Source organism: Copadichromis virginalis, linkage group LG22 (assembly GCF_057382275.1).
Source record: "Copadichromis virginalis isolate Kocher_CV1m ecotype Utaka linkage group LG22, C_Virginalis_male_GT1.1, whole genome shotgun sequence".
NCBI classification, from domain to species: Eukaryota; Metazoa; Chordata; class Actinopteri; order Cichliformes; family Cichlidae; genus Copadichromis; species Copadichromis virginalis.
The window spans coordinates 1,094,004-1,111,161 of NC_140638.1; the positions used below are offsets into that span (position 1 = coordinate 1,094,004).

Genomic DNA, 17,158 nt, shown 5'->3' on the forward strand with positions numbered 1-17,158 from the left:
ACCACGGGGACCACCGTTACCTTCACCCTCCACATCCTCTCGAGCTCTTCTCTGAGCCCTTGGTATTTCTCCAGCTTCTCGTGTTCCTTCTTCCTGATATTGCTGTCATTCGGAACCGCTACATCAATCACTACGGCCGTCTGCTTCTGTTTGTCTACCACCACTATGGTTAGCCACCACCATTTTGTCCGTCTGTATCTGGAAGTCCCACAGGATCTTAGCTCGGTCATTCTCCACCACCCTTGGGGGCATCTCCCATTTTGACCTCGGGACTTCCAGGTTATACTCGGCACAGATGTTCCTGTACACTATGCCGGCCACTTGGTTATGGCGTTCCATGTATGCCTTGCCTGCTAGCATCTTGCACCCTGCTGTTATGTGCTGGATTGTCTCTGGGGCATCTTTACACAGCCTGCACCTGGGGTCTTGCCTGGTGTGATAGACCCCAGCCTCTATGGATCTTGTGCTCAGAGCTTGTTCTTGTGCTGCCATGATTAGTGCCTCTGTGCTGTCTTTCAGTCCAGCTTTGTCCAGCCACTGGTAGGATTTCTGGATATCAGCCACCTCCTCTATCTGCCGGTGGTACATACCGTGCAGGGGCCTGTCCTTCCATGATGGTTCCTCGTCTCCCTCCTCTTTCTTGGGTTTCTGCTGCCTGAGGTATTCACTGAGCACTCGGTCAGTTGGAGCCATCTTCCCAATGTATTCTTGGATGTTCGTTGTCTCATCCTGGACTGTGGTGCTGACACTCACCAGTCCCTGGCCCCCTTCCTTCCGCTTAGCGTACAGCCTCAGGGTGCTGGACTTGGGGTGAAACCCTCCATGCATGGTAAGGAGCTTTCCTGTCTTTATGTCAGTGGCTTCTATCTCCTCCTTTGGCCAGCCTATTACCCCAGCAGGGTACCTGATCACGGGCAGGGCGTACGTGTTGATGGCCCGGATCTTGTTCTTACCATTCAGCTGACTCCTCAGGACTTGCCTGACCCTCTGCAGGTACTTGGTGGTTGCAGCTTTTCTAGCGGCCTCTTCATGGTTCCCATTCGCCTGCGGGATCCCCAAGTACTTGTAACTGTCCTCTATGTCTGCAATGTTGCCTTCTGGTAGTTCAATCGCCTCAGTTCTGACTACCTTCCCTCTCTTTGTTACCATCCGACTACACTTCTCCAGCCCAAATGACATTCCAATGTCATTGCTGTATAGCCTGGTAGTGTGGATCAGTGAATCGATATATATATATATATATACATACATACACACACACACACACACACACACACACACACACACACACACACACATATACACATATGTATATATATATACGGTCCTAAGCCAATCGGTGCGAGCCATCCACCCTGGATGCACCAACCACGGAGGAGCACCTGCACACTCAAATTTACGATATGATATGATCACAGTCGTAACACCCCCTTTCCCAAGAATTAACATTACCCCCAAAATGTTTAATTCAAGGAGAAAGTGCTCTAGACAGAGTATCAGCCAACACATTCTCTTTCCCTTTCTTGTAATTGATCTCCAAGTTAAAATCTTGCAGTAACAAGGACCAGCACATAAGTCTTTGATTGGAGTTGCGCATTTGGGAAAGAAACACTAGTGGGTTGTGATCGGTAAACACCTGCACAGGCAGCACACTTGACCCGACATAGACCTCAAAATGCTCAAAAATGGCCTCTTTTTCAGTGGTGTTATAATGGGTCTGGTGTCTGTTAAACTTTTTTGAAAAGTAGCAGACGGGATGATCTACGCCGTGACCATCTTCCTGTAACAGAACAGCGCCTGCGCCACACGAGCTGGCATCAACTTCTATGGTAAATGGTAAATGGCCTGTATTTATATAGCGCTTTACTCGTCCCTAAGGACCCCAAAGCGCTTTACATATCCAGTCATCCACACATTCACACACTGGTGATGGCAGCTACATTGTAGCCACAGCCACCCTGGGGCGCACTGACAGAGGCGAGGCTGCCGGACACTGGTGCCACCGGGCCCTCTGACCTCCACCAGTAGGCAACGGGTGAAGTGTCTTGCCCAAGGACACAACGACCGAGACTGTCCGTGCCGGAGCTCGAACCGGCAACCTTCCGATTACAAGGCGAACTCCCAACTCTTGAACCACGATCGCCCCCAGTTTCTAGTTTAAAAGGGTGCTCAAAAGTCGGCGCAGCTAGCACTGGTGCACTGCACAACAATGCTTTGGCAGACTCGAATGCCACCTGACACGCTGGAGACCAAATAAAAGACTTTAAGGGGCTAACAAGATCAGTTAGGGGACTAACCACATCAGAAAAATTTCTGCAAAACCCTCGATAAAAACCAGCCATTCCTAAAAAACGACGCAGAGCTCTTTTTGTCTGCGGGACAGGAAAATCAACAATGGCCTGTACTTTCGCAGCAACAGGGCGCACTTGCCCCTGTCCGACCTGTTTCCCTAAATAAATAATAATGGCTTTACCAAACTCACACTTAGAGAGGTTTAATGTGAGAGAAGATTCACAAAAACTTCTGAACACCTCAGAGAGCGTTTCCAGATGTTCTGACCATGTTGGAGAATAAATGACAATGTCATCCAAGTATGCCTCACAGTTTCTCACTCCAAACAATACCTTCTGCATCAGACGTTGAAATGTTGCAGGTGCGTTTCGCAACCCGAAGGGCATTACAGTGTATTGGAGGAAATGATCTGGAGTTACAAACGCGGAGACTTCAGAAGCTCTGGGGGTTAACGGGACTTGCCAATACCCTTTTAACAGGTCTAATTTATGATGTATGTGTCAGGGTCCTGGGTCTGAGCGACCCAGGATCCCTGAGCAGTTATGAATTATATTATTAGTATTATTATATGTATTTTGGTGTTGCTTCCCTTCTCTGTGCTTGTGTGTGTGTATATATATATATGTGTGTGTGGCTGAGCACCTGTTTATAGGCGGCGTCAGGCCTGGAGGGTGTGGTCCTGCAAGGGGACTGGCCACACCCGAAGCCACACACCTGCTGCTGATCAGGCCTCGTCGGGGGAGCTACTTAAGAGAGTCTTGGAGCTCCCACCGACGCGGGATCATTCCATGAGACTCCACGTTAGTCTTCTGCTTAGTTAAAGTCTGAGTGTATGCCTACTGGAATTAAGTGTCTTGACGGCTGCCTCTGTCATTTTCCCCTCAGGAGGAGCGTGGAACATCGGAGGGCAGCAGGCACGGGGTGTGTGTGGACACACGAGAGTGGAGAACACGGAGCACGGACTTTTTGGGAAGACACGACACGGGAGTCACGGGAGAGCACGGGGATTTACTGTTATTGTTTCCATCACTGTAAATAAACGCACTGTTTATACACAGAGTACCGCGCCTGGGTCCTCCTTCCCCACTCCTTCCACGCGCCTGGGTCCTCCTTCCCCACTCCTTCCACGGTGTGCCATGCCGCACCGTGACAGTATGTAGCTGAGCTACGATCAATGCAGTCCTCCGTTCTGGGGAGAGGGAAAGAATCAGGTTTTGTGACTGGATTAACCTTTCTGAAATCGGTACAGAAACGTGGGGTGTCATCTGGTTTAGGCACGAAAATACAGGGCGAACTCCACGCACTGTTACTGGGCTCAGCTAACCCATGTTTAACCAGGTATTCAACTTCCTGTTGCATTAAAATCCGCTTGGTTGGATTTAGTCTATAAGCATGTTGTTTTATTGGCTTATCAACTTCCACAACGATATCATGAAACAGCACAGACGTCTGCTGAGGATGGTCAGAGAAAAGCAGCAAATTAGCTTCAATCAGATCAAGGATATCTTCACGGGCGGAATCTGACAGATGCGACAGAAACGATTCTAAGTTTTCTAACACTTCTGAGTTTCGCAAACGGGCCACAGGCATACAACTGCTCTTGTCAATCAAGTCATCATCTTGCAAAACATACAATGGTGGTGCCGAACACACAGAGACAGGCGCAATGGGAGAGGTTTTTTCAGCTGCCGCATCCTCTCTGGAAACATATGTAGCTGTTGCTGTTCTGTGAGTTTATTGTGCAAGTGGTGTGATATGCCCATGTAGAAAGGACGGCACTGCAACGCTGGACTTGCCTTTACTCTGGGCTCCCTCTTTATTCTGGCAACTGGTACAAACAAAACAGCACACAGTCTTCATTAACAGTGTGCAAAGCAACTGCAACATTCAGTTCACCAGCTTGGGAGTTTTTTTCCTTTTTCTTTCCAAACATAACACTTAACAAATGACTACCCAGATAGCAAGGAGACATTGAACAGATGTTGATTTTCCATCTGAACCATCAGAATCGTCAGGATTGAAATGTCAACACAAAACCAACATTGAAATACTGATGAAACCTGACACTGACATTGAATTAACATTGATTCACTGTTGTTCTGTCATCGTTGATTGTTGATCTATTTATAGTTGACAAGGTGACAACAATCACGTTGAAAAATCATCAATTTATGGTTGAGCGGGAAATCAAAGCTGCTACCACTTGGACTATTCCGCAGCACCCCTATCACATTGGTACATCCCTCCAGGTAACCATTGTCTTGTACAGTAGAGCGGGACATTAGATTTACTCTCAGCGGAATTGACCGGAGAAGGCATCAGTTCATGCACTGCACTGGCCTGCACCACGATTAGTATAAGGTAAGAATGAATGACTTTTGTTCTATTCGTTATTTCCACGGTCGCATTTGAATAACAGTAAAAAAAAACAAACAAACTTGTTAATGTAAAGTTTCGGATAAAATGTGGGAGCCCGAAATTGTGTCTACTTTCATCTTACAATCCGGCAACAAATAATTTGCACTGCAAACAAAGTCTATCAACAAAGAAAACATTTTCGTTTCATACTTTTCCGTTATATTCCCTTACAAAGCTAGCTTTAACGCTTCGAGGGTTCCTTTGTTCTTGCCGTCGCCTCGACGCTTGACGCAGACTTTCACTCTGTTGCTTTTTAGCATAGTACTACAAAAAATTGTAAATATGATTGATAAACGTAAAGGTAACTGTATAAATGTGTTCAATGACTTTGTTACTTTTAATGATTGGAGAGCACCCGCTTCGATTCGCACTCAATTCAAACTTTACGTTGCACGCTCACCTACCTTTACGTTGCACGCTCACCTACCTTTACGTTGCACGCTCACCTACCTTGCTTTTGCACCTTTTGTCCACACGTAAACTGCGTTTTTGTTAACTGAAAACTGAGATTTTTAAAGACGCCTGCCAGGGCGGATATTTTCGAAAACTCCGTTTAGCATTTATGTGTGGACGAGGAAGACGGAGAAAACGCAGCGTCAAAGGTGTGCGCCTATTTTGACGCCACACTGTGCGCCAAGTTTTTGCCTCGGTGCCATGAATTCCTACAATGGCAGACTTAGAGAAAATACTGTTAATTTTATTATCTTCAGTGTTTAAATGCTTACATATACACACGCAGTTGTATGTAAAAAAAAAAAAGAGTTTGTTTTGTCGGGTTTGCTTGTAATTGTTGCCTATATACATTTTAAGCTATTATTTATTATTTAGTTCAATCAATAGATCAAGTTTTGTAGTGACTATGAAATATATTGTAATTATCTGTTTCCTGTTTATCCTAGACAGGACAAAAAAGGACTCCAAATTTTAAAAAAAAGATAAAAATGAAAGACTGGTGCATTGTGCAGTTTAGCACTGGTGGTACAGAAATAGTCCCTAGATCATGGATAAATGGAGAGAAATTGTCATGGCCTCCATATCCTCCGTGAGACACATTCAGGATCCACGACGCAGTAAAGAGGAGAGTTCATCCTGGTGCAACATGGCTCACCTATGCACCAGTCCGACTTCTAATAAGCCATGGTGGGTATCATCTGGATTGGTGTTGTATAAATGTAACAATAACAAGTTTTTCGTGTCCTAATTTATGTCTGGCCATACATTGTGTTTGTACTTCCAGACACATTTCACGAAGCAGAACGCAGTCTTCAGAAATATCTAAGTGAACACTGTGACACGTCTGACCTTCAGTCCGAAGCTGAAACTCAGACCAGTCATAAAAGAAAGCACAAGTAAAACTGTTTTTATTTCACAAACACATCTTTGATTGCTAAGAATTTATGATCTTGTCTTTTATACATATCTGTGGTGCTTGCATACTGCAATATCACCACATAATATAGTCCAAAAAGTGGAAGCTTGTAAACTTTTTATAAATGCAAAGCCGTGTACACTTGTGCACTTCAAAAATTCCTTGTATACTGTACCTTCTTGCACATCTCCGTTTCCTGTGTGTGTTGTTATAAATCAAACTGTAACTTCAGGAAAAAATATTCCAAAAGCACATTTGTAATTACTTATGACCGTTTTCAACTTTTTTTCTTTAGACCAAATCCCCTGTACACATATAGTGACTCAGAGGATGAGCAGCCCACAAAAAAATGGTTTCCCCAGGCCCCTCGAGTGAAAATACCAGGTAATAAAATACTGTCTAGTGTCTTTGTACATATCTGTGTGTGACACAAGGAGACTTTTGACAAGTTGTCTGTATTCTTAAATACTTAAAAAAAATTATCTTTTTCTGTCAGACCTGACGAGAGCTGTTAACGAACTCCGTGAGGAGGTCAGAGCCATCCGCAATACCGGCTGCAATGAATCGGTAGATGCTGGGGTACTGCCTCTGGATTTGCCCTTGCACAACATTGAGGAGCTAAACAATGCAGAGCCAGCTCTTCAATCACAAGAGGCAAATAAGGCAATGGTAAGTATATAAAGGTTATGTACACTTTGTAACTATAAAGTGTAATAGCTGTCAGATGTGATTTAAATACATAACAACGGCCTGTTGATTAAACACACAAGCACTTGCATACACATTTAAGACATGAGACACGCTAATTCCATCTCTTAAAATGTGTCTATAGGTGAGACGCTTTGCCTTGATTGGAGGGACCACACTGGAGGTGCGAGTCCGCCGTGTAATGACTTATGCTATTACAAACGAGCTGGCCTCGGTACTAAACTGGGCAGGGAAAAAAACCAAGGACCAGACAAAGCAAAAAAGGGCATTTAAAGATACAGCGCTCTGCAAATGCATATTTGGTAAGTTTTACCGTTTTTTTGCTATATTACTTTTTCTTTCTTAATAACAAGACTTTCATGTCCGGTTAATCTGGAGATGGAGTCTTTGGTCTTTGGCTTGTTTAGTCCTCGGGTTGTAGTTTGTACAGCCCGAGGACCCCATGTTTATTTTGTTTTAAAGGATACACGGCACACCATGCTAATAAGACTTATCACTTTTTCCACTCATAGCTCTTTGGGAATCAAATGCAGCAGTTTGCAGATTTACGCCTGGTGACTTTCATGTTTATCAGCCTAGGAGTTTACATACTTTCTCCCCGCTGAAGACAGTTAAAAAGAGCTTATTCATGTGCTCTAATTCACTTTTTTTGTTTGTGTGTGTGTGTGTATTTTTGTCCTAGATGGCCTGACGCAGCAGTTAGGGGCAAACTCTATGTCCGAGTTTGTCTTTGCACAAGCAGTGCAGAAATGGCTCCGATACGCCCCAGATCGTTTAGGTGGTGCAGGACGCACATCATGCATCCCCATCCCAGAGTAAAAAATTACAATCTTCTGTGAAACATATAAATGTAAATAGGAAACTGTCTTTTAATAAAGTATTTAGCAAACGAAACATGCCTATTGACCTTTTTTTGTTTATTTTTTTCTCTGTTACATCACATGCAATGCTTTCTTATTTTAGGATATTAATATTGACATGATACATTGTGAGACATTTGTTTTTTGTTTTTTGTTTTTTTTATAAAGGGTGTCCAATTTGAGGAATAAGTACAATTATGTGTTTAGTTGGTTTAAGTATTGATGGAAACATGCAGTAGTTTAGTATTGGTTAAAATACCTATAAAGAAAGGTAGATTTCCAGTCATGATTTAACTGTTTTAATAAAAAGCAACTGTGCGAAAGAGGTGGAAAATCAACACCATAGCTCACCCCCAATTTTGTTGATGTTGTGTTGTATATATTTATACAACACAACATCAACAAAGTCTTTCTTTTAAAAGTTCTAGCTGAAACCAAACCTGTGATCGTATAGTAGCAGTATTATTTATTTATTTTTTTCTATACAACAGCATCAATTAAAACTTATACTTAACAGCGCCTACCTGGTACAAAGAAAACAGCACACAGTCTTCATTAACAGTGTGCAAAGCAACTGCAACATTCAGTTCTGTTAAAAAGAATTAGAACAATTACAATCTCATAGAGAAGCACATACACATAGCCTTTAAGCATGTTAAAGTGGCAAACACTCAGTTTTCTCTTTCATCAGGAGTTTTTATTGCATAGCTAGTGTCACTTATCTTTTTGTCCACCTCAAAGGGACCGGAAAACTGAGCATGGAGGCTAGACCCATCTAAAGGAAGCAACACCAGAACCTTTTCACCAGGAGCAAAATGTCGGACCACCGTCTTTTTGTCATACCGGGCTTTCATGTTGCCTTGAGGTTGTTCCAAATTGTCACGGGCCAACTGACATGCACGGAAAAGACGCGCTTTAAAACTGCAAACATAATCTAACACATTATGTTCGGCTTGCTGCAACTCGGATAACCACTTTTCTTTAAGCAGTCGCAGGGGACCGCGCACAGTGTGTCCAAAAACTAAGTCAGCCGGACTAAATCCAAGGGATTCCTGAGTGGTTTCTCTAACAGCAAAAAGCAAAAGTGGAAGTCCCTCATCCCATTCTTTACCGGATTCAAGGCAGTATTTGCGCAACATAGTTTTTAGGGTTTCATGAAATCGTTCCAGTGCACCCTGACTGGGTAACCCAAAAGTTGAAAAGAATTTTGTGAGGGCTTTCACAACGTTCTTTGCCTTTAATGAACGTAATGGAATTGCCTCTGGAAAACGAGTGGCAGCACAACGGGTCCACACAGTCCAGCCGCGCTGGAATCGGGTGAAGAGGCGCTGGCGGAATCAGTTTATTTGGCTTTCCCACTACCTGGCAAGTATGACATGAGCGACAATATTTCACCACATCCGATCACATTCTTCTGCACCTCTGTGGTTGTAAAAGCAGTTGTATGTGAGTGTCAACTGTTAGTTGTGTTAGATTACCACTGTCAAGTTTAATAATCAAATTGGATATTTATGTTGATTGGTTACATTACAAGGAGATATCAGACCCCATAAAACCACAGTCATATAGTCTGGATTATCAGAATCACTCAGACTTTTGCTTTAAAATATGATAATTTTTATGCGTATATACTCTCTCTGTGTGTGTTTATATACAACTGCAGGATGTCACTCAATATTCTCCCACAGTTTGTGCTTGCTTGTTTTGTCTTCCAAATACTGCACGGTCTTTAATTTACAAAATGTGATGAGAGAACTATTGTGAGTTGCAGCAAAATTAAAAAAAAGCTGAATAAGTTAGTATTAACACTGACTATTGTAGAGAAATTGTTATTATGAGAAATTATTCTCATCCTTTTTTTTTTTCTTTTTTTTTTTTTGCCTGTCCCGTTTGGCTCTTTTGCCCTCAGAATTATTGTCTAAAGGCAAAGAAAGATGCCCAACGGATTTACTTTACCAAATTGACCATCCCAGCCTTGCCGTAATGGTCCATTTGATTCATCTTTTATTGTTTATTTTATTTTCACTTACTGAATACGGGACAGACTTGACTGGGGGAAAGAAGGGGAGAAAGAAAGAGGGAAAGAGAAACAGCTGAGAAGAGGGACGGGGGAGAAGGGCAAAAGACAAAAACCAACAGAACGGGCAGAGAAAAAAAAAATGCATATATCAATCACCTGGATCACCTGCTGAGAAAGAAAAAAGAAAACAAGCAGAAGAGAACAAGAGTAATAGAATAAACAGCATCACAATGATATATGGGAATATGACAGTAAATACTAAATATTAAACATTATTGTGCAGCACATAAGATCAACAGAACACAGTGTGCTTTGAGGTAGGAGCCAAAAAGGGTGTAGTTTGTGGGTGTGATCACCCGTGTGTACACCTGTGAGCATGGACGCGCTTCTTTTTTTTTTTTAAAAGGTTCCTTCATGTAATGATCTGCTAGAGGGTGTGGGGGGGCCACAGCCCCGTCCTCCAGGGTGTGAAGCAGGTATGGAGGAGATCAAAACTCCAGACATCCAGAGGCCCCCAGAACACAAGAGACCATGGAAGACCAACAGAGGGGCAGCCACTGTCCCAGTAAGAGCTGAGGAGAGTCCCAGATGAGGGCTCACTCAGCAGCCGCGGAGCAGAAGCCAGGGGGAGTTGCAGTGACGCGCCCGTGAGCTCTGCCGGCAGCCAGCTGTGCCTGAGTGACCGAGCCCCAGGCCGAGAGGCCGGGGGCACCCCACCTCCGAAGTGGCCCGAGCGAGCCCCAGGCTCCAGGCCCCGATAAGCGGCCGCCAAGGAGTGAGCCGGTGTGTACCTGGACGCCCATCCCCGGACACAAAGAACCACCAACGCACCGATGTCTGAGGGAGTCCGCCACTGGCAGGGGACGTGGTGGTGGGGGGAGATAGGCCTCCAAACCTTGGAGGGCCTGAGGTGTCCCCAGAGAGGTGGTGTCTGAAACCCAACCTGACATATAGACACAGACATACAGGCACACACAGATACAAACATCCATTCCCCCCCTCATGCTCTCATATGCACTTACTCCACACTCAACCAACGTGGAGACAGACATAAAGAGACGCTGTACACACGATCACACTCCCCAAGCGTACTCTACAAACCAGGTCTAGGTACCCTTGCCCCTGGAGGGGGGAACTGCACCCAGACCCAGGTGGTGTTACCCTTTTCCCTGCGGTGGGGGGGAGACCGCCCCGACTCCGCAGCAGCAGGGAGGCCCCACACTCCAGACCGCAGTCGGACGGCCAACTCCTCCTCCTAGCCCCCCTGCTCCAGCAGGTCGCAGAGAACGGGGGTGAGAGAAGACTCCAAACCTCCCTCCACCCGCTCATTGTAGTGTTGATGCATGTGTGTTCTAAGGTGCATTTAAAACCCAGGAGGGCATGGAGCTACCTGCCAGAGAGCAGCAGGTAAGCGCATGGTCCCTCCTGCTAGCCCTCAATGTCTACGTGTATTTAACATTGAGAGGTGGGCACCGACGCCAGGGGTGGGGTGTACACCCTGATGGTACTTTGGATTCCGTGTAGCGTGCCCACCCCCAAGATCCTACATGTATGTGTAATGAGAGTGTGAATAATGTGAATGTCTAAGTTGTGGGATAAAATTGAGGCAGAAGCAGCCAGAAGGGGACGGGGACGGGGGGGGGGGGTTGCCTCCTCTGCACCCTGGTGACATACCCCTACTCCAAGGTCCTGCATGTGTGGGTGGTTGTGGTGGAGCGGGAAGAGGGAGGCAGCTGGAGATGGGGAGGGAAGGAAGGGAGGGGCAAGTGATCCCTCCCTGGGGCCAGCTCCCCCGCTGACCCCAGTAGGCACCCCCATACTCGCGACCCACCAGGGAAAGGGGGCCCAGGCCCATCCAGACCGGGGCCCAGCGCAACAGCGCCTCCCGGCCCCACAGAGGCCGGGACAGTCCACCCAACCCCACTACAGAGAAAACTGCACCCACCCCACCATCCACTCTTCTTCCAGACTACATAAGACAATAAACACCCAGGCTGAGATCTTCCTCCACCTCTCCTGTATCTCCCCCTCCTGCAGAGAGAGCCCCTGAGGAGAGGAAAGCTCCTGCAAGATGTGACAATCTTCCCCACCAGTTGAAGAGCCCCCCAGGTGGCTCGATGCACCGGCGGCACCCTGCTCCAGGGCTGGGCCCCCATGCACCCACCCGCCCACAACCCCGGCAACACACCAACCAGGACCCAAGCCCCCGAGGCCCCAGCCTGGGCCCCAGCCCAGAGACGGAGCGCCCCCAGAACCTCACGCCCATCCCGGACCCACCCAGGGGCAGCCAGGCTACCAGGTCAGTAACCCACGTCCGTCAGCACAGACCCTCCCCTAGCCCCGCTGCACGCAGCTGCGAGGAAACAGTCACCTGAGAGCCAACAGAGCCCCTAACCGGACATGACCGCTACCCCGGGTTGAGCCCCCAAGGAAGATGCCTCCGGGGAATCCCCCGACGCCCTAAGCCTGTCCCTACCCCCACACCAATCACAACAGTGAAGGCGGGACCAAACTATGACCCCCCACCCCCACTAGGTGATGGAGCTGATCAAAGGAGCCCAGAGCAATTGATCTGATGTGGTGGCAGAGGCTGTATCAAGACTAATGTAATCTAATAGATAATTTCTATATTGGTTAGAATTAAGATTATTTTTATTTTTCCAGTTCATGAGGACTGTTTTCTTGGCTATGCATAGGGCAGTGAAAACCATATGGGCGATATTCTTTTCTGAAGTGACATTATCTAAGCTGCCCAACAAACACACTAAGGGGGAAGTTGGAATGTTACATTTCAGACACTTCGATAAGTCTTCACATATCTCGCGCCAAAACTTCTGAACTGGTGGACAGAACCAAAGAGCGTGGATATAATTGTCCGGTGAATTGGTTTGGCAGTGTGAGCAGTTGTTGGTAGACGTAAAGCCCATCTTGAACATCCGATGACCTGTATAGTGCACTCTATGTAATATTTTGTATTGAATTAATTGAAGACTGGGATTTCTGATTAGATGAAAGGTTTTTAAGCAAATCTGAGACCAGAAGTTTAGGTCTAAGTTAACTGATAAATCCGCTTCCCATTTTGCAATAGGAAGTGATATTGATTCATCTGTTTTAGAAAGCATTCTGTATATTTTGGAAAGTAATTTGGGGGTTTTAAGAGTAAGAAATTGAACCACACTTGGTGGTGTTTGTAGTTCAACTTGACCCGGTTTAAATTTCTTTTTTACTGTGGATTTAATTTGTTGATATTCTAAAAATCTTTTCTTGTTGATCCCATATTGTGTAACTAGTCCGTCAAATGAAATAAATTCTGTTCCTTCTAGTATATGTTCTAAATATTTGATTCCTTTACCACTCCAATCTGGAAAGTTTATCATATTATTGTTTTGTAATATGTCAGGGTTGTTCCAGATAGGTGTACGTTTGCATGGGATTAATGAAGACGCTGTCAATTTTAGAAACTCCCACCATGCTGTCAGAGAAGAGCTGATGTTGATGCTTTTAAAGCATTCATGTCGTTGGATGTTTGAGCTGATAAATGGTAGGTCTGAGATCTCTAGATTATTGCAAAGTGCTTGTTCTACATCTAGCCAAGGTTCATCTAAGAGGGTGTGTTTTAGCCATCCTGAGATAAATTGAAGCCTGTTGGCTAAGAAGTAGTGCTGAAAGTTAGGCAGTTCTAGTCCTCCTTTATCCTTGGTCTTTTGTAGTGTTTTTAAGCTTATACGTGGGGGTTTATTTTTCCAAAGGAATTTGGACATACATGAATCTAGAGATCTGAACCAATCTTGTGGCGGTTTAGTTGGGATCATTGAGAATAAATAATTAATTTTTGGTAAGACCATCATTTTTATAGCGGCAACCCTTCCCATGAGTGATATGGGTAGACATTTCCATCTAGCCAGATCATCTTCTACCTTCTTTAAAAGTGGGATATGGTTTAATTTAGTTAGATCTGCAAGCTTGGGAGAAACATTAATACCTAAATATTATATATTTCCCGATTGCAGTGGTGTAGAAGAGGAATTATGGAGGGAGCAATTAATCGGTAGAACTGTAGATTTTGGCCAGTTAATTGAGTAATCTGATATTCTTGCAAAAGAGTTTATCAATTCAATCACCCCAGAGATATTGGTTTGTGAATTTTGGAGAAAGAGTAACACATCATCCGCATAAAGGCTGATTTTATGTTCCACATTCTTGCATTTTATGCCCTTAATTACTGAATTCTGTCTAATTGCTGCTGCTAGTGGTTCAATAAAAATTGCAAACAGTGAAGGGGAGAGTGGGCATCCCTGCCTGGTGCCCCTCAAGAGACAGAAGCTGGAGGATGTCTGGTCATTTGTTCTAACACAAGCTGTTGGGGAATTATATAATATTTTTAACCAGTTTATGAAAGAGGATCCAAAACCAAATTTGTGTAAAGTTGCAAATAGAAATTTCCAGTTAACTCTGTCAAATGCTTTTTCTGCGTCTAAAGAGAATATTGTAGTTTCTAGGTTTTTACTGTATGAGTAGTCTATCAAATTAAGTAATCTACGTGTATTTGTTGATGAGTGCCTACCTTTTATGAAACCAGTTTGGTCAGGATGAATTAAGAGGGGGGGTTATTTTCTCCAGTCTCTTTGAGAGAGCTTTGCAGATTATTTTAAGGTCTACATTTATAAGGGATATTGGACGATAGCTTGAGGGATATACAGGGTCTTTGCCTGGTTTTAGCAGGAGATTAATGTTTGCAGAATTCATATTTGATGGAAGTCTGCCCTTTTCTTTAATTTCCAACAACGTTCTGTAGAAAACTGGTGCTAGAATCGACCAGCATTCTTTGTAGAATTCTGCAGGAAAGCCATCTGGACCTGGAGCCTTATTATTGGGCATACTTATCAGGGCTTCCTGGAGTTCACCTGGTGTCAGTGGTGAATCCAGTGCCATTGCTTGAGTGTCCAATAATTTTGGAAGAGTTATGTTGTCCAAAAACTGATCAATTTCTTTTTTAGACGGGTTTATTTGTGGTGAATACAACGTTTTATAGAAATCCCTGAAAATGTTGTTTATTTGTATCGGGTCATATATTGTGTTCCCAGATGAATCTTGAACAGCACATATAGTTGTTTTTTCTTTATTTATTTTTAGCTGGTTTGCTAGAAATTGACCGGATTTATTACCGTGTTCGTAATTTTGTAGGCGTAGTCTTTGTACTAAGAATTTTGTTCTTTTATCAATTATCTCATTTAATTCTAGTTTTGTTTTGCGTATTTTGTTCAATGTTTCCTGATCTTGGTGGGACGCGTAGGCTTCTTCTAGTGATTTGATGTTTTTTTCTAATTCCTGAATATTTTTGTTTTCTTTTTTCTTTTTATGTGATGAGAAAGAAATTATTTTACCTCTCATCACAGCTTTCCCTGCTTCCCATAGAACAGAAGCTGATGTTTCGGGAGTGTCATTATAGTCCAAATATGAAGTCCACTCTTTTTTAAAATATTTAATAAAGTCTTCATCTTTAAGTAGTGATATATTAAATCTCCAGTTTTTTCTTGGCGTAGTATTATTCTTGTGCATTAGTGTTAAAGATACAGGACCATGATCGCTGACAGCTATAGGATGAATCTCAGTGTCTGAAATGTCGTTCAGCAGTGAGCTGCTGACCAAAAAATAATCCAGACGAGAGTAGGAGTGATGGACATGGGAGAAAAAAGTATATTCCTTATAGGGGTGGGTTTTTATAATCGATTCATCGATTAAAATCGATTCTGGCTTGGATAACGTAAAATCGATTCATTTAAATCCTGAATCAATTTTTTTAATATAAATTTATTTTGCTTGAAATGCCAGAATCTTTGGTGACATCTCACAAAATTTCAAGAACCACCAAACAGTTAAGACAGTAAATGAGAGCAGGTACACGGATTCTGCACATAGACTTAAACACACAGTGCGACCCGCGGATCACAATCAGTTAGATGTCGCCTTTCTCACGGTTGGGGCTGAAAGCCGACAGCTCGCTGATCCTGATGTTTCGGCGGGTCCGCGCTTTGTGTTTACGCCCTTTTTGCGCCGATTCTAAAGCTGTTAGTTTGATCTCTCTCCAAACAATATTGACCGAACCAGCAGCAAAAGAAGATCCAAACGATTCACATAAAATTGTCATGAATTCACTCTGACTTTTACTGTTTTGCTTCCACCGCGATGCACAGCTCTCTCTCTCTCTCTCTCCCTCTCTCTCTCTCTCTCTCTCTCCCTCTCTCTCTCTCTCTCTCTGTACTTCAAGAACAGTTTCCCTTTCTTCATTATTCGCTTGCTTGTTACGCACCAGTCTACCGTAGTTTACAGCGCTGTCAGCCGCTGTTTTTTTCCCTTTTACATTCTTCCGAAAAGAAAACCTCATTTCTGCTGTTCAATACTGAACAAATTTAAACTTTTTAAAATTATTCAAAATGCAAAACGCTTAACCGTGTCTCTAATAAAACCGCTGTAACTTCAGAGGTAATGTTCATATGTTGATTAATGGTTTTCTTTCGTTTTTGATGTACTGCAGAATATTTTTATAAAATCCCAGGCCAGGAAAATCACCTTCATGTTTTTCTGTGTTTTATCTTCAGCTACTTTGACACAAAGGCATCTGCTGTGATGCTCACACCTTTGATAAAGTCTTGCGTGTGTCAGCTTCCTTTTTATTGATACAAAAATATGTAAATGTACTGATTTGAATTATAATATTTCTGACTGTCAAAATTTCCTAGATTTAAATCGAATCGAATCGAATTAAATCGAATTAAATCGAATCGTGGATCGAATCGATTCAGGACCTTGTGAATCGGAATTGAATCGATTCTAGAAATCAGTGACGATACCCAGCCCTAATTCCTTACTGGTGGGGTGAAGGGAGCGCCATGCATCGCGAAGACCAAAGTCACTCATATACTGTTTGATTATATTTGTGGACTGCCAATTACGCTGAGTTCGCGCTGTATTGAGCCTATCCATGTCTTCATTTAGTCCAAGGTTGAGGTCGCCTCCAAGAACAAGTGTGCCATCTAAGTGTTCAGAGAGTGCACTGAAAAAACCGTGAAAGAATGAGGGATCATCAACATTGGGACCATATACACTTGCAATACATAGCTTTTTATCACGTATAGATCGTTTAATGATTAAGAATCTGCCCTTATTCTCATCCTTAAAAAGTCAGGGGACATTTATTAATCAATGCAAAAAGACTTTATTTATGATAGTTTTGAAAAGTGCCATGATAAGATCAGTGTTGAGATAGCAGACATTACAATATTTTTATCAGTTATCAAATCAAACGTTTGGATGATACATACACAAACATCATCTCGAGGAGGAAAACACTAAAACTGTTAAAATTAACTTTTCTCTGTCAAACCAAAAGTGATGAACCCACAATGAAGACAAATTAAAATTTACATACTTAATTATTTTACATTTCCACATGTATTTTGGTTTGTGACTTCATTTAACGAATGTGAACGT

The 17,158-nt window shown here is 43.5% G+C and overlaps 1 protein-coding gene across 1 annotated transcript; it reads left to right on the forward strand.

Moving 5' to 3' along the window:
- The first annotated feature begins 3,958 nt into the window (after positions 1-3,958).
- LOC146682327 (uncharacterized) lies at positions 3,959-7,706 on the forward strand. The gene is made up of 7 exons (XM_085446921.1): positions 3,959-4,020; positions 5,768-5,850; positions 5,948-6,059; positions 6,375-6,463; positions 6,576-6,748; positions 6,912-7,089; positions 7,470-7,706. Exons 1-7 carry the CDS (start codon positions 3,959-3,961, stop codon positions 7,604-7,606), a joined length of 834 nt encoding a protein of 277 aa, XP_085303047.1. The 3' UTR covers positions 7,607-7,706.
- The last annotated feature ends 9,452 nt before the right edge of the window (positions 7,707-17,158 follow it).

Coding starts and splice junctions, on each gene's coding strand:
- LOC146682327 (XM_085446921.1), top strand. CDS start 3,959: ATGGGAGAGGTTTTTTCAGCTGCCGCATCCTCTCTGGAAACATATGTA. Junction 4,021..5,767: donor TATGTAGCTGTTGCTGTTCT/GTGAGTTTATTG, acceptor AGACACATTCAG/GATCCACGACGCAGTAAAGA. Junction 6,749..6,911: donor AAGAGGCAAATAAGGCAATG/GTAAGTATATAA, acceptor ATGTGTCTATAG/GTGAGACGCTTTGCCTTGAT.